The sequence below is a fragment of the Silurus aristotelis genome, assembly GCF_946808225.1.
Source record: "Silurus aristotelis genome assembly, chromosome: 18".
NCBI classification, from domain to species: Eukaryota; Metazoa; Chordata; class Actinopteri; order Siluriformes; family Siluridae; genus Silurus; species Silurus aristotelis.
Genome location: NC_139591.1, coordinates 21,263,280 through 21,286,195, shown reverse-complemented (window position 1 = coordinate 21,286,195; position 22,916 = coordinate 21,263,280). Strand labels below are relative to the sequence as shown.

Here is a 22,916-nt window from a genome sequence, read left to right as displayed (position 1 = left end):
CGCCCACCGCCATCCTGTCATTTGATAGGTTACCTCCTTTCTCTATTGGACCGGAATCAGCAGTATTGACTGTAGGGGGCTCAGGAGGCATCTTCAGGAAGCAACCACACATCTTTATAATACATACTAACAATTCCCAAACTGAAAAATCTAAACTACTTACATGCAACAAATCCAAATATATATATCACAAAAGTAAGTACACCCCTCACATTTTAGCAACTATTTTATCATGTTCTCAAAGGTCAAGAATATAGAAATAAAACTTATTATTATCTTATGATATATTTTAGAGGAGTCAATGTGCAGTTTGTCCTCAGGTTGTACAGTAAATCTGTACTGCTATACAAGTTTCATTTCTATAGTGTTGTCCTTTGAGAAGATTATATAAAAATTATATTATACTGAAATGTGAGGGGTGTACTCACTTTTGTGAAATGCTGTGTATATATATATATATATATATATATATATATATATATATATATATATATATATATATATATATATATATATATATATATATAAATCAAAAGAAGTGCATGCAGAACAGGGCTGGGCGATGTGTCAATATAATGCTGATATCATGGTCATGAAAAATTATGCCCTTATGGACCTTTCAAAGAAATCGGCGTCTCTAATCGTAATGTTATATGTGATAGATGGCCATTCTAAAAATATGGGCAAAAATTTGTGGACACCTGGGAAAATGTTCCACTAGATTCGTGTGAGATTCATTTGGCCACAAGGGCATTAGTGTTCATATTTATCAATTCAATCGGGTCAGAGCTTTATAGCATGAGATCTTCCATTCCAAACACATGTAAATCATATGTTCGTGGAGCTGGCTTTGTACACAGGGGTGTTCTCATGCTGGAACAAGTTTGGGTTTTCTAGTTCGTGAAGGGAAAGTTTTATGCTTCTGCAGCCAAAGACAATTTTAACAGTTTGGGGAAGAACCACATATGGGCAGGTGTCGCAATACTTTAGCTCATATATTGTATATTGTATCAATCTGTCTATCCATTCATCTATCTATCCTTCCAACCATCCATCCACAGATCTATCGACAGATCTATCGACAGACAGACAGACACACAGACAGCCCATCCCTCTTTCAGGATACAGGGATAAACTACACATAAATACGTCACTGTATTGAAAGTTCTGAGAGCTAGTGGTTATCAGTAAACCCATTTTACTCTTTATGTCGCATTTGGAAAGCTGCATTGGGAAAAACACACAAGCACAGAGGACAAACACAAACGACAAAGTGCCCATGCTTCTCTTGTACAGGGAGGAAACGAGAGGCCGAGGAAGTTACTGACCTGTGGGTGAGACAGGTAGGAGGAGCGAGGGCTACGAATAAAATCCAACATGAACGTAGCGTCCTGCTGGCATACAGGAAAAAAAAAACGCCACAGAGAGTTTGACAGGGACAGAGGAAGAGATGGAAGAACCCAGGAAATTCAATGTGATTACTCAGCAGGAGGCACGCAGGACTGCAGAAGTGCACAGTTCTACATTTAGAAATCATTACACGTGTGTACACTATGTAGACAAAAGTATTGTGACACCTGACTTTTCCAGCCATATTTGGTTCTTCACAAACTGTAGCACAACGATTGTATTAGATGTCTTTGGATGTTGGAACACTATATTTTCCCTTCACCTCAACTATTAGTCCCAAACCTGTTCCTGCCTGACAATAACCCCTGTGTAAAAATGCTAGATCCATGAAGATATGCTTCACATGGGTTGGCGTGGAAGATCTCCTGCTATAGAGCACCTCCAGGCCTCCTCACCTACATCAGTGATTACTAAAATCCCGGTGTCTGAAAGGATCTCATACAATGAGCTCAATTCTTCTGGTAAGATCCACAAAATTTTGCTCATATGGTGTACACACGTGTTACTGATCTTTGACTTTTCAATGAAAATAAAAAAAGTCCGAGCACTTTCCCCCCCCAAAAGTTGCTCATCCACACTGAAACCTGTGACCCGTGGCATTTCCGCCTCGCGTTTATTTACTTTCCGACTTAAACATTTATCTACGTATAAAAAAACTATCAGTGTGGACACTGTTTAATTAAAAATTACATTTAATAAGAAAATTTAATAAAAAGCCTAATTATGAAGCAGAGCATGGAGCTCTCCAGAAATAAAAATGCTATTTGTGGTGAAGAATTATTATAAATAATTATGAGTAAAGTCTTTAAATGAGACATAGAAACGATTATAAACCAGGAGCCAAGAAAAAGGAAATGAAATAAATATAGAAATGGAACTACTGCAAGCGACTCTGCTCTGATTGGGTGCTTGTCCCCCCTATAAACACATCTTTACATGAGATGGACCAGAATTGAGCAGACACACACACACACACACACACACACACACACGCACTCATTTTTAGCAATCGGTCACCTTTCTAGGGCTGTCGATGTAAGTATTTGCCACAGAAATGACCGCAGCAGCATCAGTGAATGACGGGTTTGTTTTAACCACCGCATACTGAGCAACAGCCTGCTGCTCCTCCAGAGTCCTACAGAGAGAGACAACGAGAAAGAGTGTGTGTGTGTGTGGGGTTGTTACGCAGTGCACCACAAAAGTATAATAATAAAGCATTTTTTTGTAATTGATTTGTACGACATGCTATGCAGAAGAAGCAGCATTTACTTGTGAGTCTGATCCAGCTCAAGCAGTGTGGTGAGAGCTGAAGCACCTTTTTTACCCAGGGGAGGTGCCAGAGGCTCCGGGGTGTAAGGAGAGAGCGGTGATGTCACCTGTAGACCCTTCATGGCTGCTCCTTTCTGTGAGCATGGTGGCAATAAACAGAGTGAGGAAAAGTTCTACTGAAAAAATAAAAAAGGCCTGGCTACTGTGCTGCCAGACCCAAGAAAAGAGGTGTGGCCTATGTACCTATCAATCACAGAAAAAGAGGCATGGCCTATGTACCTGTATATCCCAGTAAAAGAGGTGTGGCCTATGTACCTGTCAATCCCAGAAAGAGGTGTGGCCTATGTACCTGTCACTCCAAGTAAAATGGGGTGTGGCCTATGTACCTGCCACGCCCAAAAAAGGGCGTAGCCTATGTACCCGTCACGCCCCATAAAAAAGGCGTGGTCTACGAACCCGTCAATCACAGAAAAAGAGGTGTGGCCTACATACCTGTCACTCCCAGTAAAAGAGGGGTGGCCTATGCACCTGCCACTCCCTATAAAAGAGGCGTGGTTTCTCTTTTTGGAAAACCCACAGTTTTCTTCTCTGCTTACCCGGATGATCCGATCAGATCGATGCCGTCTCCGGATTCTGTTCAGCCCCTCTAGAAAGCGTATAAATCCATCCAGCAGAGCCCAGTCTCCGCACCCAGCCGCTGCCCCTGGCCCTTCCCCGTACACGTCCCAGTGGCCCTCGCCGTCTGCCACTCGCCTGGCCCCGCCCGCTGGGAGCAACAGAAAGCGGGTACGCCAGAACTTCAGCGAGTCGATAAGGCTGGGGAGAACAACGAATAGGGAGAAATTCATTTCCAAACGTCAGCATCACACTCAGTACAGCGTAGAAAAGAGAGCTTGTGACAGTGCACCTGAAGTCCTCGGATCCAGCTGAGCAGATGTACTGGTCCAGGTAGTTCCATTTGTACTCCTCCAGTCTCTCGTGGCTAAACTCCACCCAGCAGGGCACAAAATGACCGTCGGCGTGAGGGGGGCACAGACTGTAGCTGTACTGGATCTGGGTGGACTCATACGGGTATCTACACACACACACACACACACACACACACACACACACACACACACACACACACACAATTCTGATACTAAACCAATGCTTCCACGTTCATTTTTATTGTTTTATTGAGTGTTTTATTTCTAGGAAACGTCCTTTTAAAGGATGAAAACTGATTAATATTTGTGTTCATTATGCATTTTATAGCGTGGGTTATTCATTGCTGAAGGTTTCATTCGCTTTTTTTTACCAGTTGTAATAAAGTCACAAATTATTAATCTACTTACAAATGATAAATTTATTTACAAAAAGAAGCAACAAAATGCCAACTAATATATTTTAAATCATATATTAATACATTATTAATTTATGTATCTAAAGTCTAAGGGCCTTGTTCAAGGGCCCAGTAGTGGCTGTTGTAATGTGATTTGAACTCACGACCTTCTGATCAGAAGTCAAACATCTTAACCAATGAGCTGTGTGTGTGTGTGTGTGTGTGTGTGTGTGTGTGTGTGTGTGTGTGTGTGTGTGTGTGTGTGTGTGTGTGTGTGTGTGTGTGTATGTGAGACTGACTTGGGCAGGTATCGTGTAACAGTAATGATTTTGTCCTTCAGACAGACTTTGTGGAAAGTTCGTCCCATGCTGAGCCAGTACACGCTCTCCTCTTCCTCAGCCTTCCTCCGAGACACCAGTCCTGAAAAAATGAGAAGAACAGGAACCTATATATCAATATTTCGAATACACACATGTTTATATATAAACACACACACACACACACACACACACACACACACACACAGCTTTCGTTCTGTTTTTCCCTCAAACACTAGTAGAGAAAAAAGAGAATGAACAAGATATGGGGAGAACAAAAGAGTTGCACATAGAGGGGAAACAGAGAAACAAAAAAAACTTAATTAAGCAATAAATGAAAGAGAAAAGCAAAACGACAGAGTAAGCGATAGAGTGAGAGATGAAACCAGACGGAAAGAGATGTCATGGCCTGCTGTCTCAGAGAGAGCTCGGACCCTTCATCAACATCTTTAACACATAATTTACCCCTGGAATAGAGCGGGCTGCTGCTGAGAGGTGGAGCGATTGTGGGTGGAGTTTTTCTGCTGTTGGGCTGGACGATGATCTGGTAGCCTTGCATCAGCCTCTGGCAGATAAACTCTTCAAACACACGTGGGGCGCTCATCACCGGCACCTCGTCATCACGCCTGACGTGCACACAAGACGCTTGGTCATGTAAGGGATACCCCACTTTGTGTGTGTGTGTTTGTGTGTGTGTGTGTGTGTGTGTGTATACCGCTCCAGGTCAGTGTGTGGCAGCAGGTCATAGTAGCCCTCTGTGTAGTCGTTCTGGAGCGACTGGCGCTCTGGGAAATAGTCGGTGGTGAGAGGGAGACACGCCGGCGTGGTCAGAGACTTCCAGTCCACTCCAACTGTACAGCAGAACGCAGGCACTGTAGGAGGGGCAGAGAGCTGTAGGGCTTCAGGGGCACACACACACACACACACGCGCACACACGCACGCACGCACGCACACACATACATTGCCCCAGTGTAGAAACACAGACACACACACACACACACACACACACATGCTCCAAATGGAGCATGTATTTAAAAAAAAAAAAGAAAAAAGAAAGAAAGAAAGCAGTCATACAAAGCACCCAACAAGAAATTCAGAAAGAAAATAAGAGGGAGAGGGAGGGAGAGAGAGAGAGAGAGAGAGAGAGAGAGAGAGAGAGAGAGAGAGAGAGAGAGAGAGAGAGAGAGAGAGAGAGAGAGATGGAGGGAGTAAGGGGAAAAAAAAACATTAATTGAGACACAAACACAAAGAAGGGAGGGAGGGAAGAGAAAAAGGAGACAATGTGTTACTTTGGTGCTCTTCATTGTGTCTGATGCTGCTGGTGCAGTCTATAGCGTGCTCAATTAATCATGCACTGTGGGATTAGAGGGAAAGTCAGTCAATTGCACACACTTTAACACACACACACACACACACACACACACACACACACACACACACACACACACACACACACACACACACACACACACACACGGATTTAAAAAAATAAAAGTACCAGAATTTTCCAGTGTACGTCGCTCTAGCGCGTAAAATAACAAATATAAAATGTAATAATCAAATGGCAAAGTAACATTTGAATGTAATCAACTAAATTCAATTAATTAATTTACTTAAAATGTGAAAAAAAAATTTATGCTGAATTGTGAACAATTGAAACCGTTCATCATTTTATTAATAACATTTATTTTTACATTTAAATCTATTTATTTATTTTCCAAAGTTCCCTGTTAAAGCATGTAAAATATGAGGTTTTTCTTCACCACAATTGCAAGAGTAAATTTGAATTTGTACAGTCTGGAAAATCTGCTCAATTACACACACACACACACACACACACACACACACACACACACACACACACACACACACACACACACACACACACACACACACACACACACACACCTTAAATAACTGAATAAGGAAGCCCATAACTGTGCATGCAGAAAAGTACATGCGTGGATTGAATCCCTCGGTGAGCGCAGCGTGATGATTAAATTGTGAATAGTAACGATTTAAAAGCGGCCCCCAGAAGATGGAAAATAAAAAGTCCCAGAGAGATGACCAGATCGTGATAGAAAGAAAGTAGGAAACAGTGGAAGTGGATCGAGGATGTGTCCCAAACTGCTGTAATTCACTTTTTAACAAGTATTCTTCCGATTTATTAGTACATTTATTTTAAGTAACGTGTTAAAAGTCTGTGTTTACGTTTTCCCGGATTTCTGGTGGTCCACGGTGGCCCACACTCGTTCTAGAATCTTCTTACAACCAAACATCGTCTGTAAAGCTTTTGATTGAAGTGTGTTTTCCTGAAACGACCTACGTCTACTGACTAGCGAATTAAAGTTCAACATGAAACGGCGTGTTGATCGACATCACATGGTTCAAAAACTTGAATAAAACTTAAAACTTTCCGTTTTTTAAATAGATACTGGGGAAAAAAAAGCAACAATACTGAAATTAAGTAAAAAAAAAAAAAAATTTAATAAATATGACTATTAATAAATTATAATGATTAAATTATAATATAGCACTCTGAGCAGCGTGGAGACTCACATGGGGAAGTGGAAGCTTAGTGGTTCAGGCATTCGACTTAGGCTCTGAAGGTCGTGAGGTCTAATCCCAGCCGAACCAAGTTGCCACCTCTGGGCCCTTGAGCAAGGCCCTTAACCCCATATATGCTCAGATGTATTTATGTGATAAATGTAAGTCTCACTGGATAAGGGCGTCTGCCAATTCCGTGAATGTAGGCAGCAAATGAATGTGAAAAATCTAACAGCATGTAGTATCAGTGATTCGCCTCTAGAGGTCGCTTTTGTGGCCCTTCTCGGCTGCTCCAGCAACAGACGCAACCCGGAATAACTATCTGTATTAATTTTTGCCGATAGCTGATATTTCCAGAAATCAACTATAGGCAAAACCGTTGAATCGGTCGACCTTTAAATACCAGTACACGGGATTTAAAACTAAGAAGGTGGAGTTTCTTTGTACAACACATCCTGTAGCTGTTACTGTGTCAATAGCCATAATCGGTCCGATTTTCCTCCTCTTCCTTCTCCTTTCAAAAAGCGTCATCATCGTACAGCCTACACACGTTGTTTCAGAGATTTTTCTCAGTGTAGCTTGCATTGATCTTATAAGATGCTTGGAATTGTGGGAATGTTTAAATGTAAGCTTTTTTTTCATAATGCTTCGAACAGAAAACCTAACAAGTGAAAGAAACACCATTCGGGACACAGCCGTAAACTTGCGTGAGAGTGTGAGATCACTCGTCACAATGTTCACCCTGAAACTTCACCCAATCTCCATAGCAAAGTTCCTGAAGAACCTTACAACCATCAAGAACCTTCTGGATAGAAACACAAAGAAAAAGTAGTTCCCTGGAGCAAAAACCCATCTAATCCCCCCCAAAAAATATCGGATTCAGCAGATAACATGACCCCTAAATACCCCCTAAATACCTACAATCTTTTCCAGACTATAAAATAGTCACCATTTCTATAATAAATCATATTAGCTGTGTTATAATCTGGAAAACATGTGCAGGCTTTCATACAGAAGCCAAAAACAAAAAAATAATAAATTTTTGCTCTAAAAATCATCAAAATCACGACGACCAAAAATGCTCATTTCTGATTGGCTGGCTGATGTATAGCCAACAGAAATCAATCACACATTGAATCACAGTTTAGTCTTTGATATGACACTACAAAACGGAGAAAAACATAAATTATACAAATGACAGTGCAGGAAAATTTTATAAATAAATAAATAAATAAATAAATAAATAAATAAATAGGACAACACTACTCCTTTTTAGATATAACTAGAGGTCAACCGATACTGGATTTTACCGATATCGAGGCTGAATCGTACATGCCGAACACCCATTAATCAAACTATGTTTTTTCAAATGGATACTAGAAAAAACAAACATACATAACACACACAGACATGCTAAATTAAATAAATATGGATATATTCATTATAATAATAAATATTGATGAAAATAAAAGATATGCAGTCAAACTGCAACAAAAGTAACACTCAAAATAAATAAAAACAGTTACATCTAAATGATTTAGAAAAAGACATAAAAAAAAAAAAAAAAACAGCATGTGGCTTTAGTAATTCACCTCTAGATGCCGCTCTCGCACTGTATAATGCAACCCGGAAAAACTCTCCTGTATGGATTTTTGCTGGTAACCAATCCATCAATCAACTATTGGCAAAACCGATGAATCGGTCAACATCTGGACAAACCAGCAACAATGGTTCAATTGAGGCCACCGAACTGCAAGCTAGACCGCCTCCAATTGTTTAAACATTGGTAGAAAGCCGCGAGTCGTGCGACGTGCGGAATTTCGTTCACAGAATGGTGCAAACAAACTAAAAACCTTCCATGAGCAACAGTTCTGTAAGTTGAAACACCTTGTTCATTAAAAAGATCACAAGAAAACGGGGTTCAGATTGATTTAGGCTGCCAGGAAAGATCATCATTCATATAATCCCTATGGTGAGCAAAAAAAAAAGAGGGAAGTCTGAACCCTGGACAACCACAGTAAAGCCGATGTGGTCTTCTGCTGGTTTATATCATCTTTTGATTTCCTTTCAGCTCAGAGAATTCAGGTCATTCTACTCATTGTTAAAAATCCATACTGATAGTTTTTCAGGGTTGCATTATACAGTACAAGAGCAGCCCCTAGAGGCGAATCACTGACACTACGGGCTGTTTATTTTTAAGTGTCTTCAAAGTGTTTCAGTTTTATTTAACTCAACGTTTATTAATATATTTATTAGATTCATATTTTTCATTTATATATTTTGTAATAAAGTTTAGTACTGTTTTGCATGGAGTGTTATGTTTGTTTTACGATCCAACCCTGCTATCGGTAAAATCGCTTGACCTTTACTTCCCACCTGTTTGATGTTAAAATTCATATAAACAAATTTACAAAATGCATGCAAAAACGTTTCAGCAAAATATCATGAACATTTCAAATGCTTGCATGGTGTATCAACAGGCAAATCAAATCAATGGTTTAACAAATGCAAGTTTGAGAGATTTTTTATCTGAAATGGCACACACACTCCAAATGATCATGCTTGTGAATGTTTTGCTGCCTGTATGTCAAACTCACTTGGATCCGAAGTGCTGGAGCACTCATCGAAAGAGCCGCGATTGACAGGAGTACCTGAAAAAAATGTGGGAGGCTCATTTAAGTCCCAAAACACCAGAAGTGTACATGTTTTCTATTCGATTCAACACGATTCCATTCACTGCAATGGAAAAAATATGATGATGTGCAATTTAATATGGTGCAGAAAGTTTATTTCTTTGGTTCAGACTGATGGCAAATCATCAGTTTACTTAAGTGCCTTCTGACACATGGCACATGGCCAAAAACAAGAGCTTTGTAGTGCAAAAAAAAAAAGAAAAGAAATAAAACAAGACGTTCTTTTCCTGTTCTGTCTCCAGGAAAATGCAGCTCTACCTCTGCCATGTTAATCTCTATTCTATGCCAGTGGTTCTATGCCAGGGGGGCGACCCCCATCCCTGTGAATCTTGCCATTCCTAGCGGGTGTATGATACACGTGTGTGTGTGTGTGTGTGTGTGTGTGTACCTGTACTATTACTGCTGGCTGGGCTTTCTGAATAATCATCAGTTCCCCCACTGATGTAGAGCCCACTGTCTGCAGTCTGAGGAAGTCCTGTTCGCCTACACACAGACACACACACACACAGACACACACAGACACACACAGCTATACTATATACCATGTCTAAAAGTTTTCTTGTGGCTGATATTCCCAATTGAATCATTTAGGTGTTGTGGGCATGTCCAACCTGCCCATTGCTTCATGATAGGCCAGTTCCAGCAGCTCTGCTGAGGTGTGGGCGGGGTCACGCTGCTCGCTACCCTGCAGTTCGGCCATGTTCTGCCTTGTCTGATGGTGGATCTGGATGGCTTCTCCAGAAGGACCTGAAATGGAAAACGAAACTAAAACAGAGAAAACACTGCAAACAAAATATGATCTTCACTGTTTGTGAACGTGTGTGTGTTTTTGTGTTACACCCACCCACAGGGAAGGTGTGCATCCATCGGCGGCGGTTGGAGGTGAGCTTCATGGGCATGCGTGAAGGGGCGAATGGATTGATGAGAGCTCTCTGGGGCGTGTAACCGCCCGGGCGGATGTGTAGCGTCGACTCGGCACTGCCCACAGTGAAGCGTCCCGGAGCGCTCGAGTCCCGCTGAGACTCCACAAGCTTCTCCAGCAGCTCTGACAAACACACACACACACAAAATGGGATCCCGAATACACACCAGTTTCATTAACGATCAGACAATGCACCTGAATCGTCCATCAATCCACCAGCTCATTCATTCATTAAGATACTGTTTATAGACAGTATATCTGTCTGTCACCAATTCAACATATCCATTCATCTATCCATCCATCCATCCATCCATCCATCCACCAACTGAACCTTCCATCCATTCATCTATCCATCAACTGAACCTTCCACCCATCCACTAGTTGATTTATCCATCAAAATACTGTCTGTCTTTGGCAGAAAATCCATCCATCCATCCATCCATCCATCCATCCATCCATCCATCCATCCATCCATCCATCCACTGAACCTTCCATCCATGTGTCTATCAAATAAACCTCCATCCATCTACTAGTTGATTCATCCATCAAAATACTGTGTCCGTCTGTCAACAATTCATCCCAACCATCCAACCACCTATTTGTCACCAACTGAACCTTTCATCCATCCATCCACCAATTATCAATAGTGTATCTGTCTGTCACCAATCCATCCATCCACACACCAATTGAACCTTCCATTAATCCAACTGTCCATTTGTCTAACTAAATAATAATGGTGAAGGAATTGTGTGCTTTTGGTATATTTTGCTTTCCCGCACCTCTGGCACAGCTGGTGTACCCAAGCGAACTGCTGACTTCATACTGCGGCGGATGGCGAGGGATCAGCAAGATGTTCGAGACGTGGCCCAGACTGTCATCGGACGCAAGGCTGCGCTGCTCGTCTGTGCCCCCTATAGGACGGGAAGGAGGAGAGCAGCCACTGTAGTGTCCTCCACCCACTTCCGAACACCAGCTCTTCCTAAAGCTTGCCTCCCTCTCTCTGCTTGACCTGTGAGAGCACAGTGGGAATAATAATGATAGCAATCAAGAACATATCTGGGGAGAAATATTATAAACCATAGTAACCGAAATGTTACCGGAAGGTGCTGCCCCTCTGTGCTCTCGCAGGTCCAGGAAGTCTGAAGACCTGAGCATCGTGAGCATCGTAGTCCACCTGGATGGGAAGACTGTTCTCCGAGTCTTTAGGAGCACCAATAGCTTTAAAAGAATAAATTACATCAGGAGAAATAAAAAAAAAATTTCCATGAGGAGGAAAATACAAAATAAAATAGACACTTACAGTGTTCTTTGCTGCTCTTTAATTTCTCGACATGGAGCTTGGAAACAAAGCAAAAAATAAAATACGTTTTTTTACTGAGAAATAAAAAAAATTAAATAAAGATTTATGCATGATTAGTATTTTATTAGGGGTTGGATTAAATAGCATTGAATAGTATAGTCATAGTTTATTTATAATACTTTTATTAATATCACATATACTAACACCGCCCCCACAAAAAAAATATATATATATTTATATTCAAAATAACGATGTGATTCTCCAACCTTCTGACCAGCGAGTTTAATCCTGGGAGTAAACGAGCTGCATGAGCCTTGACTCTTTGATGTGTAGAAGCTGTGAAATGTATTCATGATCATAATACGAAGTATAAGACATTTTAAATGTATTTATTATTAAAAAAAATTAAGAAAAAAAATAAAGCACATTTTGACAAAGCAGTAAAGAAGGTAGATGGAAGTTATTTATATAAAAAAAAAACTTCCATCTACCTTCTTTACTGCTTTGCCAAAATGTGCTTAATTTTTTTTTGTAATTTAAAGACTCATGAACAATATCAAAAAATAAAAAACGTCACTGATCAACAATGACTGGGACATTTGTGCAAATATGGTCATTATTGTGTCTTGAGGACCTTTTTGTAAACATCTGCAGTGTGAAACAGCTCATTCAGAGCAGCACCAAGTAGAGGTCGACTGGTTCATCGGTTTTGCCAATTAATTGGCACTGATTCCATGTAAAAAAAAATCCATAACAATAGTTTTTCCGGGTTCCGGCCTGTTGTTATTACAAAAGCTATTTTATATATAATATATTATTATATTTATTATTTCCAATTTATTATTTATAGAATTAAATTTATTTCATTTAGCACATTCTCATGATTCAGCACTGGATTTATTTATTTTTCTTTTGTAAAAAGTTCAGTAATATTTTACATGGAATGATATTTTTGGTTTGTATACAGTATCCATTTTAAAAACTATTATTTGATTAATCGGTTATTGGTAAGTACAATCCAACATAGGTACCTCTAGTACTAAATGTTATTTTGAATTTATTCTCTTCGAATTATTAGCATTTTGCCGATTCTGTGAGGCGTATGGAAACTCATGAGCTCTTCCCATCTGCTCTCTGACCTGTGATTGATCCAGTGAGGCAGATTGTAGTCATCCAGTCTGGAGTCCCCCGGTACTGTTCGGTTGTGTAGCTGTAGAAAGCGATCACACCATTAGACTACAGTGGGCTCTTAGTTTGATATTGTACAAGTTTAAAAAAAAAAAAAAATCACAGTTTTCTCCAATTCACAGATTACTACAAACCTTAAAGAGCGGGACGGCATGAAGCGGCTGCTCTCCCATACACACCAGGTCCACTCCAATGCCTGTCAATCAAAAACACACAACTCAACGACACACTCCACCTGCAGTAAACAGGAAGACGAGCTCCAACTGCTATGATTCCATCCGAATACAGAATTTTAGTTTACAATCAAATAAATATATACAATATAATACAAATTTTATTTAAAATGTTTTGGGTTTTTTTTTTTATGTTTTTTTAAATCACTGTTACTGTAAAGTAATGGATAGTGAAATAAATAGATGGCCAGACGGAAAGATAGACAAACAGAGAGAGAGAGAGACAGAAAGAGAGCTGGATAGATGAGCAGACAGACATGTAAACAGACAGATCAAGGGATAATCAGACGGCTAGACAGACACAGAGACAGATGAACAGAAACAGACAGATACACGAACAAATAGACAGAGAAACAGAGAGAAGAATAGATTAACTACAGACGGATGGAACAGACAGACAGACAGATATAATGACAGAGAGAAAGACAAGTAAATAGAGAAACAGGCAGACCTACAGAGAGATTAACAGACAGATGGACAGAGAGATGGATATACAGACAGAAAAAATTGATAGCTGGACAGACAGATAGACAGACAGGTACATAGACTATCATACAGACATGTAGATGGACAGACAGATAAATAAAGACTGACAGACAAATTAATAAACAGACAGACAGACGGGCATATATATATATATATATATATATAAAAAAAATTTAATTAACACTGCTTCCGTGCTTTCAGGTTATATAATGTAATAAAGACAGAGACAGAGGACACACGAAATGTTTGTCCTCACCGTTGTCGATCATGCGCTGTTTGGTGAGGATCATGAGGAGCCGGTCCACCTCGAACACGCCTACTCCCGGCGTGATCACCACCGACATCTGCCCCGTGCGATCAAAGTTCCGGTTGATGTAGTGTTTATCGAACACTGAGACACAGACAGAGACGAACTGTGAGCTACGGAACCTCAGGCAGAGGAATGCGTTACCGCTGTGCTAAGAAACATCAGATTTCACAAACCGTTAAACGACAGGTTGATGGCTTCGAGGTAATTTCCCTGAGCGGCAGTGGAGTTCTGTCCACACGGAAACCTGTCTGTCTCACACACACACACACACACACACACACACACACACACACACACACACACACACACACACACACACACAAAGGGAATTTAATTAAACATTAGCATTAGGATGAAGGAATGTGTCTGTGCTCTGTGTGTGTGTGTGTGTGTGTGTGTGTGTGTGTGTGTGTGTGTGTGTACCTGCTCCTTTAAGGCGCACCAGCACTGGATACTGAATAAACAGCTTCTTAATGGTGACCAGCAGAGACGTCCACTCGTCCCTCCTCTCGTTTTGAGCCACCACTCTGCACCACAGAGATGTTTCAATAAAATCGACACGATTTCCCACTTCAATGAATCAAATCATAAAAGACCTTTTAAGGCCAATTCAATTCAAGCGTTACATGGACATCGCAAAATTAAGACCTGTTTCAGCCTTAGAACAGTGAATTTAAGACTTCAAGGCCTAAAATGACCCAGCAAAAACCCTGTTTAAACCTGTACATAAGAATTTGCTAAAACCTGTAGAAATCCTCGTAGAACCGGCCCTCATGATCCTGCCTGATGGCTCCTCTCTGGCTCTCGGGAAACTCATCTGAGAAGGGAAAAGATCATTAAGACCATCACTTGATGCTACATCTTATCATCAATGAGTGAATTAAAATGATAAGTGACTTTATGGCGTTTACTCTGAATTTATTTCTCATTTTCAGCATTTCAATAAAACAGATAATAGTACAGGACCTGTATTACGACTTGAACTGTAGGTCGTTAATTACAATACAATAGACTGTATATTAAGGGTGAATCAATGCCTTGGCTTTTCACAAGTGTCAGGAAGCCCATGACACTGTCTCCTGGTCACTGGGTGTCTCGTCCAATGGTTGGACAGCTGACCTATCAAACCTATAGAAACATCTAATCTTTTGTACCTCCATGTTTGACCTGCATTACCACTGCAGACCGGGAACACTCCACAAGAGCTGCTCTGGAGACGCTCCCACCCAGACGTCTAGCCGTCACAATTTGGCTCTTGTCAAACTCGTTTAAATCCTCACGCTTGCCCGTTTTTCCAGCTTCTAACGCGTCAACTTTGGGGGAAAAAAATTTACACTTGCTGCCTAATAAATAAATCCCACCCACTAACAGGCGCCATGATGAAGAGATCATCAGTGTTATTCGCTTTACCGCTCGTAATGTTATAATGCTACGTTACGCCTGATTGATGTATATTAAATGGTGTATTAATCAGCTTTACGGGCTAAAAACAAACCATTTAACAGCTTATTGATTCAAACAGCTTTGCAAAGAAATGGTGTGTGTGTGCCACAACGTACTTCCTAACTATAGATCAACTCATCAATAAATAAGAAATTCCTTCCTTTCTTTCCATAGTTTCATTATGGAATTCTTTGCAGCGGTTTTGCTGATTAGTGTCAATTTGCAGTTCTAATGTAATGATCACTCGGTCCGCCAATCAACAGCAGCACCTTTTCTAGTCTTAGGCAAAAAGAGCATGAGGAGGTGCGTATGTACGAAGCTCACCTTGCGTCTTGGCAGCGTAGAAGGTCCGGGAGAACAACACCACCGTGACCTCGTGGCTGCAGTTCTTTTCCTGACATGAGTGCAAACATTAGAACTCTAAATAAAACCCTGCTATCGCTTCAATAAGAGCCGAAAACAATCACAGCACCAATGATGATTCTGGTTCTTACTTTCCACTTGGTGAACAGGTCCGAGAGGAAGCAATTGACCGCCTTCTCAAAATAGAGATCGCCTAGAAATAAACACCAGAGATGTGATGCCATAAATGTAAATGATCAAAGATTGATTTGTGCATCTCACAAGACGAGATAAGAGGGTGATGTTTAAAGAAAAAAGAAAGAAAGAAAGAATATGCTGTGCAGTATATCAAGTGAAAAAAACAACACAAAGAGTAGCACCAAAAGGTTCATTATTAGTAGTAGAGAATTTGTCTAGATTTCAAGAACTGAAATTTATCTTAATATTTTTAAGTCCAGGCTTCAGGCAAACTACAGCAAATATAAAACAATAAACGATATTAAACAATAAAGAGAAAAAGGTGAAGATTTTATAATGAGGCATGAGAAAGTTATCATTAATTACAAGTGGATGCAGAAGTGTATGTATATTATATGCATAAATAAACAATTAATCATATGAATATTTACATATATGAAAAATTAGCATGAGGTGTTTTTATTTTCATTTTTTTTATATAATATAATCAAACTTATACGCATATTAAGAGGTGGAAATTAATAAATTACATTTACTCGCATTATTGTAATTTAGTACGTTTTTTGTAATACTTTTTAAATCTGTAATTTTACTTTTATTTAAATGTGATTTGTTTGAAGTGTTGCGCTTAACAACATTTATATCCGTTACTGAGTAAAGAATATATAAATACATAAAAAATAATGCAAGTGGGAAAAAATAAATAAACAAATGATGGGCGGAAGACAAAAGGTGCCAAACTCACAAAGAAAGATGGAGACGGACAAGACAGACGCCAGTGATACAGACCCGGCTGAACAACTTTTTTTTCTTTTACGTCAATAGAATTCTTCTTGTTATTAAGTAAAAGTTCTATGAAGTAACAGTAACTTTACTCGATGCCTACATCAAGCTGCTCTCATATGCATCATTTTTTCTTTTAATCAGTGAGAATGTTTTCTTTTCTATTCCAGAATCTGACAAAGAGGAGGCGGAGTTACCGTAGATATCAAAGTCCCACATCTCGCAGCTCATCTGGATAAAGATGTAGACCATGGCCGAGCTGGAGCGAAACACCACCTGCAGCATGGAATAGAACACATTTTCACATCAGTTCCATCACAGTGGACTTACAAGAGGTTTTTGCAACATCAGCATCAGCTTCTACTTGACCACTTTTCAGATGAAGACATGAAAAGGGTCCATGATGCGAAGCAAAAAAAAAACATTGGGGGGCAGCTGGTCTAGAAGGCTGTGGTGTGAAGAGGCGTCTCACCCTCGTGTCCTCGCTGATGTAACCACAAGTGACCTTCTCGCCTTTTACCCACAGCTCACTCGCCTGAGCCCTGGAGTGTAAACACACACACACACACACACACACACACACACACACACACACACACACAAACACACACAAACACTAATAAAATAAAAAAGTAAAGAAAAAAAAAAGAAAGAGGTGGGAGGAGCAAATACATGATTTAAAAACATGTCTCTGACTGACCTGATCCCTGCGAACTCCACCTTCTGGGTTACATATGCAGACGTGCTGACCTGCAGGAGAACGTTCATGAGATACAAAACTGGAAGAGTCACTTCATTATTTTTTTTTAAATGTACAACAATACAAACATTATTGTTGTACAAACAACTTCTTATAATAATGTACTCCAAATAGACTCTGAATCGAAGGGACTCAATCAAATCAACTCCAAACTGAATGAACACCAAATCGAATCGACTCCGAAACGAATCGACTCCGAACAGACTCACCCACAGAAAATGACTCGGACCGTCATGTTTTTCGAATAAATATGTGTCGCAAACATGATCTCAAACTACATATCAATAAATACCTTTATTGCTAAATGACTTACCAGACTCTTCTTTAGTCTCCACATGTCTCCTCGGCCAATGTACTGGTCTTTAAAGGTGAGCTCAACTAGATCCAGTGTCACGTCCTGTCAAAAACACACACACACACACACACACACACACGTCTCATTTAAACTACAGTACTGCTGAATTCAAGATACTGTTTGATAACTAGGGTGCTGATTATATTTCTAACAACATCTCTGAAAAACAACTAATTCATATGAACTTATATAGACGAAGCCCTGAAGATCTTTATGCTAACTAGTGGTCACAAAGGTTTCTGCACTGTTCACTAAATCATACTGGTGTACAAAAGCAAAAAGCCTAAAAGTCTTAAGTGTAAAATCTAAAGACCTTGGGATCCACAATGTTAATGATGACATCCTGATAGGCGCGAAGCTTGAAGGCTTGAGCGACGGTCTGGTCCACACTGATCGTCTCTTTCCGGGGAAAAAACAAAACAGATAGTGTTAAAGGAGCTCAGCTGGAATATATCATACCATCTGTCTCTAATGTTCTACACAGAGGTCGACCGATAGTGGACTTGACCGATATCTAGGTGGGATCGTACCTGCCGTTAACCAATTAATCAACCGATAGTTTTAAAAAATGGATACTGGATAAAAAAAATAAATAAAAAAAAAACTCCATGTAAAATATTAAACTTTCTTACAAAAATAAAAAATACATACCGTACATTTAAAAAAAAAATGTCAATGCTCTGGCTTTTTGCGAAGACATTTAGATTTTAAGCATTCAGATTTACATGAAATGTTAACGAATTAGAAAGATTCTATATGTACCATCAAATTAAGTTAATAAGCTTTAGAAGTATTGTTTATTTATTAATTACAACATTTACTCAATTTTTTATATATTTGTTTATTGTATCTGTAACTTTATTTAATGCACTATGAACGAACCAGCGTGTCAAAACATACAGCACATGAAGTCACTGATTCTCCTCTAGAGACCGCTTTCGTACTGTATAATGACACTGGAGCTTCTCAACCGCAACCCGGAAAAACTATCTACACTGATTTATTTCCGCCGATTAATCATCAAAACCGATGAATCGGTCCACCTCTAATTCTGCAACCTTCCAACACTGTCACCAAGCAATGTTACTGAAATAAATAGAGTGACAATATACAGATATACAATAGTGAGGGGAAGAAAAAAAAAAACTTGAAACGATAAGAAGAAAAAAACCATAGAAGGAACCTTGACTCAAAAGGGAGCTCATCCTCAATTTAGACACAGGATATTGCAATTATTAATAATTTTCTTCTAAAACTGTGTGCTAGATGGTTAAAAAGTGCATGATGAAAAGGGGAGGTTGGAAAAGAACAAGATATGGCTAGAAAAGTCTGGGATCCCAATACTTTTGCGCAAATAATGTACGTAAAAGCCCTTCAGGAGTTTTGAGTAAATTCAGCACTGAAGGAGAAACGGCATCTCAGTGTGGACACAGAGATTTGAGGTTGTACCTTTCTGCAGGTCTTCTTTCAGGCTTTTCACCTGGAGCAGGAGCGGGCTGGAGAGAAAACAAGGCAGGGAATTCTGTATTATTACACGTACATGTACAGTGCCAGTGAAATGCAGTTAGGTGGGTAATAAGACATGGTGTGTATAGTAATGTACAAGTTTTTGAGTGATTTCCAGTCGCAAATGCCCCATTCAGGGGGCAATACTATTTTAATCCGAGCAGATGAGAGTTAAGGGCCTTGCTCAAGGGCCCAACATTAGCAGTTTGGTGGTGGTAGGATTTAAACTCATGACTATCTGATCAGAAGTCCAACATCTTAACGCTTGGCCCCATAATGGCACCTTTTTTACGTTTGAGAGACATCTACAGTGGCAGATGGCCTTGTTTGGTGTTGGTGGGATTTGAACTCATGATCATCTGATCTACAATCCAGCATCTTAACACTTGACCCCATAACTGCATCTTTTATAAGTTTGACAGGGGCAATATAATTATTGGAGCAGTTGAGGGTTAAGGGCCTTGGTGGTGCTGAGATTTGAAGTCCCATGTGAAGTCCAACATCTTGACCACTGAGCGACTACTTCCCTAAACAACAGGGTGTCTGGGTACCTTCAGAGCTTGGCCCTGTAATTGCAGCATATATTTTAAGAGTGATCTACACTAGCAGATGCCCTTATTCAGAGGGTTAAGGGTATGAGGGTTAAGGACCTTGCTCAAGGGCCCAGCAGTTACAACCTCCACTGTGAACCAGGACTGAACCACGTCCCATTCCTCGCTCACCTGTACTCATCATTGGGGTGCGCGATCTCAACGATGTCTCCCAGCTTGACCTGAGGAAACACCTTCGGGTTCATCATCAGCTCATCATCTGAAAGAGGAGAGGCGAAAGATGAACTTCCGGATTAACCGCAAGTTTGTCGGAGTGCCTATGAAAATCGGTTACGTGAGAAGTAAAAGATCTCATTGTTTTCAGGGTCATGTTTCACTCGGATTGGGGGTGTAACGGTACACGTATTCGAATGCAATCGTTTTTACGTGCGGAACATAGTTAAAATCTTTATTACCCAAATGGGGTCTAACAAATGTAAACTATTTAATCAATTTTTTCAAAATAATAAAAAATTAATAAATCAATATAATAAAAAGTGTATTGCGTTAATTACATTTTTTTTATATTTTATAAAATATAATAAAAAATATTATTTTAGATATTATTTAACCAGGCAGGCATTTTATTTAAAATTGTTTTAAAAATGTAAACTGTTGTTTACTAATATTAATAATAATAAACTCTGTTAATAGAAAAACGACAAACAGTTTATTCGTCTTCCCCACTTACCGTATCGGCATTGATCCGAACTGTGAAAAAACCGAGGTATGTACCGTTATGACATCATAAAATGTGAATATTTAATGCCTTTTCTATTAAGACTGATGGATGTGCACATGGATTTCTTCATAAACCTGCATGGGGGTGGAGCTAACCGAAAAAAAGTCACCCTGGCCAATCACAAGTCAGATGCACAGAAATGTGATGCAAAAGGTGAGTGATGATGATGATGATGATGGTGGTGAAGATGGTGAAGATATCTCACCGCTTCCTCCAAATCCCTTCTTATGGACTACCAGTTTGTAGGTTTTGGTTTTGGTGGTGACCGTCATTTTATCTGCAGTGCTCACAAGAGGCACAACAAACATCAACCACCGCTGAGCTCCGACTTCAGGTCCGAATCGGTCTCCTGTAAATCTAAACACACACACACACACACACACACACACACACACACACACACAGCTATTATTTTTATACAAACTGTGTGACACAAAGGAGAAGGAGGAGGAAGAAGAGGACAATCTGAAAGAGGAACAGAAAATTAAGGAGTTATAAGTAAAGAAGGAGGAGGAGCTGAAATTACCCAATTACATCTCACACTGATTATAAACTACTACTACTGACGTATAAAGCACTTAACGCTCTCACGCCACAGTATCTGATTGAACTTCTGTACCAGTATGATCCTCCATGCCTACCTAGATCAAAAGGTGCAGGCTATTTGTTGGTACCTCAAATATTGAAGACTCCAGCAGGGGGCAGATGTTTCTCTTATAAACCCCACAATTATGGAACAACCTGGATATCGAACCATGGATATGAAGTGTTTGGTGAACTGGGATATTTGGATGCTGTCGTCCTCTCACTCTCACACGTTCACTCAAGTTTGTTGATGGTGGTGTGGTGGCGTCTCTTATCCCAGAGATCCCTCATTTCTGTGTTGCCTTCTGGTTCTCACATAATAATACATATCCTTCTCTTCCTCTTCTCTCTCTCTCTCGGTCAAGTTAAACATGCTCCTGAGGTACCAGTGACCAATGTTCCTGTCCGTCTCCTCTCATTTCCTCGGATCTGCCCGCTTCGTTCCGGCCTGCCTCTGGATGGCGTCCTCTTCGACTGGAGGACAGCTGGGGATGTTTCCATGTAAACAGGAGCCTTGAGATTGGATTTGGATTGTACTAAATGTCAACAGTCTCAGAACTACAGTTTGTATCTGATCACCATCACTGCACACACTGGAGACTTTTGACCCACTGAATTACAGCTTTCTGATTAAAGTATTAAAGATCTGAATAGAACAGAACAGAGTCTAACAAGAGTGTGAGTGTGTGTGTGTGTGTGTGTGTGTGTGTGTGTGTGTGTGTGTGTGTGTGTATACACTGGGGTGTACAAACTTCTGCACTCAACTTATAAAGAACTAAATCTATCCACAGGGATAAAAAAAAACCTCACTATCTGATATAAAGAAAAGGGAAATCTACGGTTGCATTACAAATAACACGGTATGGATTCTGTAGTGCACTAGATCACGTGCACGAGCCCGCTGGGTCGGACCCTAAGTAGTGCACTTCTAAGTCAATCTGTTGTATTCCGGCCCAATACTGCTGACACCCGTTGGTCTAAAAAAAAAGCGAGCAGTCTCTAAAAAAAACCGAAGAAACTCACCACACACACGATCCCAATGCCATTCAGGTTTTATGCCGTGATTCCACGCTCCTCCTTCAGCGGCTCAGTTCGGCCACTTTATGGTTTTTAACGCATTTTCCGTCCACAAGCTACTTCCCATAATAACAAACAGCAGCTCTTCTTCTTGGTCGTAGCAGCGAGTGAGTGTAAAACTACAGCACTGCTGCGCGACATCTAGCGGCCAGGAGCGGAACTGCCGCTTCAGCCGTGTATGTGCAGGTGCATCTCAATAAATTTGAATATCATTAAAAAGTTGATTTATTTTAGTAATTTAATATAAAACACTCATCACACACAGACTGATATATTTCAAGTGTTTTTACTTTTACTTTTAATGATTATGACTTACAGCTAATAAAAACTCAAAACTCAGTTTCTCAGAAAATTATTTAAGACCAAGAAGAAAAATATATATATATAAAAAAAAAAAAGATTTTTAACACAGAAATGCTGGACTACTGATGTACAGAACTTAACACTCGATATTCTTGCATTAATGGCATGAAGGCGATCGGTCTGTGATGCTGCTGACGTGTTATGGAAGCCCAGGTTGCTCCGATAGCGGCCT

General features: G+C 40.0%; 1 protein-coding gene across 12 annotated transcripts in view; it reads right to left on the bottom strand.

The window, feature by feature from the left end:
• The window catches only part of depdc5 (DEP domain containing 5, GATOR1 subcomplex subunit), a 28,125-nt gene extending 5,608 nt beyond the window's left edge, over nt 1-22,517 (bottom strand). Inside the window, exons 1-35 of one of the 12 annotated variants that reach the window (XM_083568665.1) lie at nt 22,328-22,513; nt 20,925-21,817; nt 20,110-20,197; nt 19,331-19,377; nt 18,195-18,280; nt 17,840-17,923; nt 17,467-17,516; nt 17,239-17,308; nt 16,964-17,042; nt 15,938-15,999; nt 15,768-15,837; nt 14,745-14,817; nt 14,424-14,527; nt 14,174-14,248; nt 13,947-14,081; nt 13,106-13,167; nt 12,923-12,993; nt 12,050-12,119; nt 11,784-11,820; nt 11,581-11,701; nt 11,263-11,492; nt 10,406-10,606; nt 10,173-10,308; nt 9,950-10,044; nt 9,466-9,519; nt 7,818-7,853; nt 5,036-5,219; nt 4,786-4,946; nt 4,303-4,423; nt 3,587-3,754; nt 3,276-3,495; nt 2,680-2,813; nt 2,428-2,545; nt 1,329-1,394; nt 1-91 (exon numbers count right to left, since the gene is read on the bottom strand). The exon at nt 1-91 is cut by the window's left edge and continues 34 nt beyond it. In XM_083568665.1, the coding sequence (XP_083424791.1) occupies nt 1-91; nt 1,329-1,394; nt 2,428-2,545; nt 2,680-2,813; nt 3,276-3,495; nt 3,587-3,754; nt 4,303-4,423; nt 4,786-4,946; nt 5,036-5,219; nt 7,818-7,853; nt 9,466-9,519; nt 9,950-10,044; nt 10,173-10,308; nt 10,406-10,606; nt 11,263-11,492; nt 11,581-11,701; nt 11,784-11,820; nt 12,050-12,119; nt 12,923-12,993; nt 13,106-13,167; nt 13,947-14,081; nt 14,174-14,248; nt 14,424-14,527; nt 14,745-14,817; nt 15,768-15,837; nt 15,938-15,999; nt 16,964-17,042; nt 17,239-17,308; nt 17,467-17,516; nt 17,840-17,923; nt 18,195-18,280; nt 19,331-19,377; nt 20,110-20,197; nt 20,925-21,027 (3,502 nt within the window). In that variant the 5' untranslated portion in view covers nt 21,028-21,817; nt 22,328-22,513. Of the gene's footprint in view, nt 92-1,328; nt 1,395-2,427; nt 2,546-2,679; nt 2,814-3,275; nt 3,496-3,586; nt 3,755-4,302; nt 4,424-4,785; nt 4,947-5,035; nt 5,220-5,610; nt 5,676-6,146; nt 6,657-7,336; nt 7,674-7,817; nt 7,854-9,465; nt 9,520-9,949; nt 10,045-10,172; nt 10,309-10,405; nt 10,607-11,262; nt 11,493-11,580; nt 11,702-11,783; nt 11,821-12,049; nt 12,120-12,922; nt 12,994-13,105; nt 13,168-13,946; nt 14,082-14,173; nt 14,249-14,423; nt 14,528-14,744; nt 14,818-15,767; nt 15,838-15,937; nt 16,000-16,963; nt 17,043-17,238; nt 17,309-17,466; nt 17,517-17,839; nt 17,924-18,194; nt 18,281-19,330; nt 19,378-20,109; nt 20,198-20,924; nt 21,818-22,327 lie in introns of those variants that run through there. The other 11 variants (XM_083568661.1, XM_083568669.1, XM_083568667.1 and 8 more) reach the window with 11 other exon arrangements.
• Between the last annotated feature and the right edge of the window lie 399 nt (nt 22,518-22,916).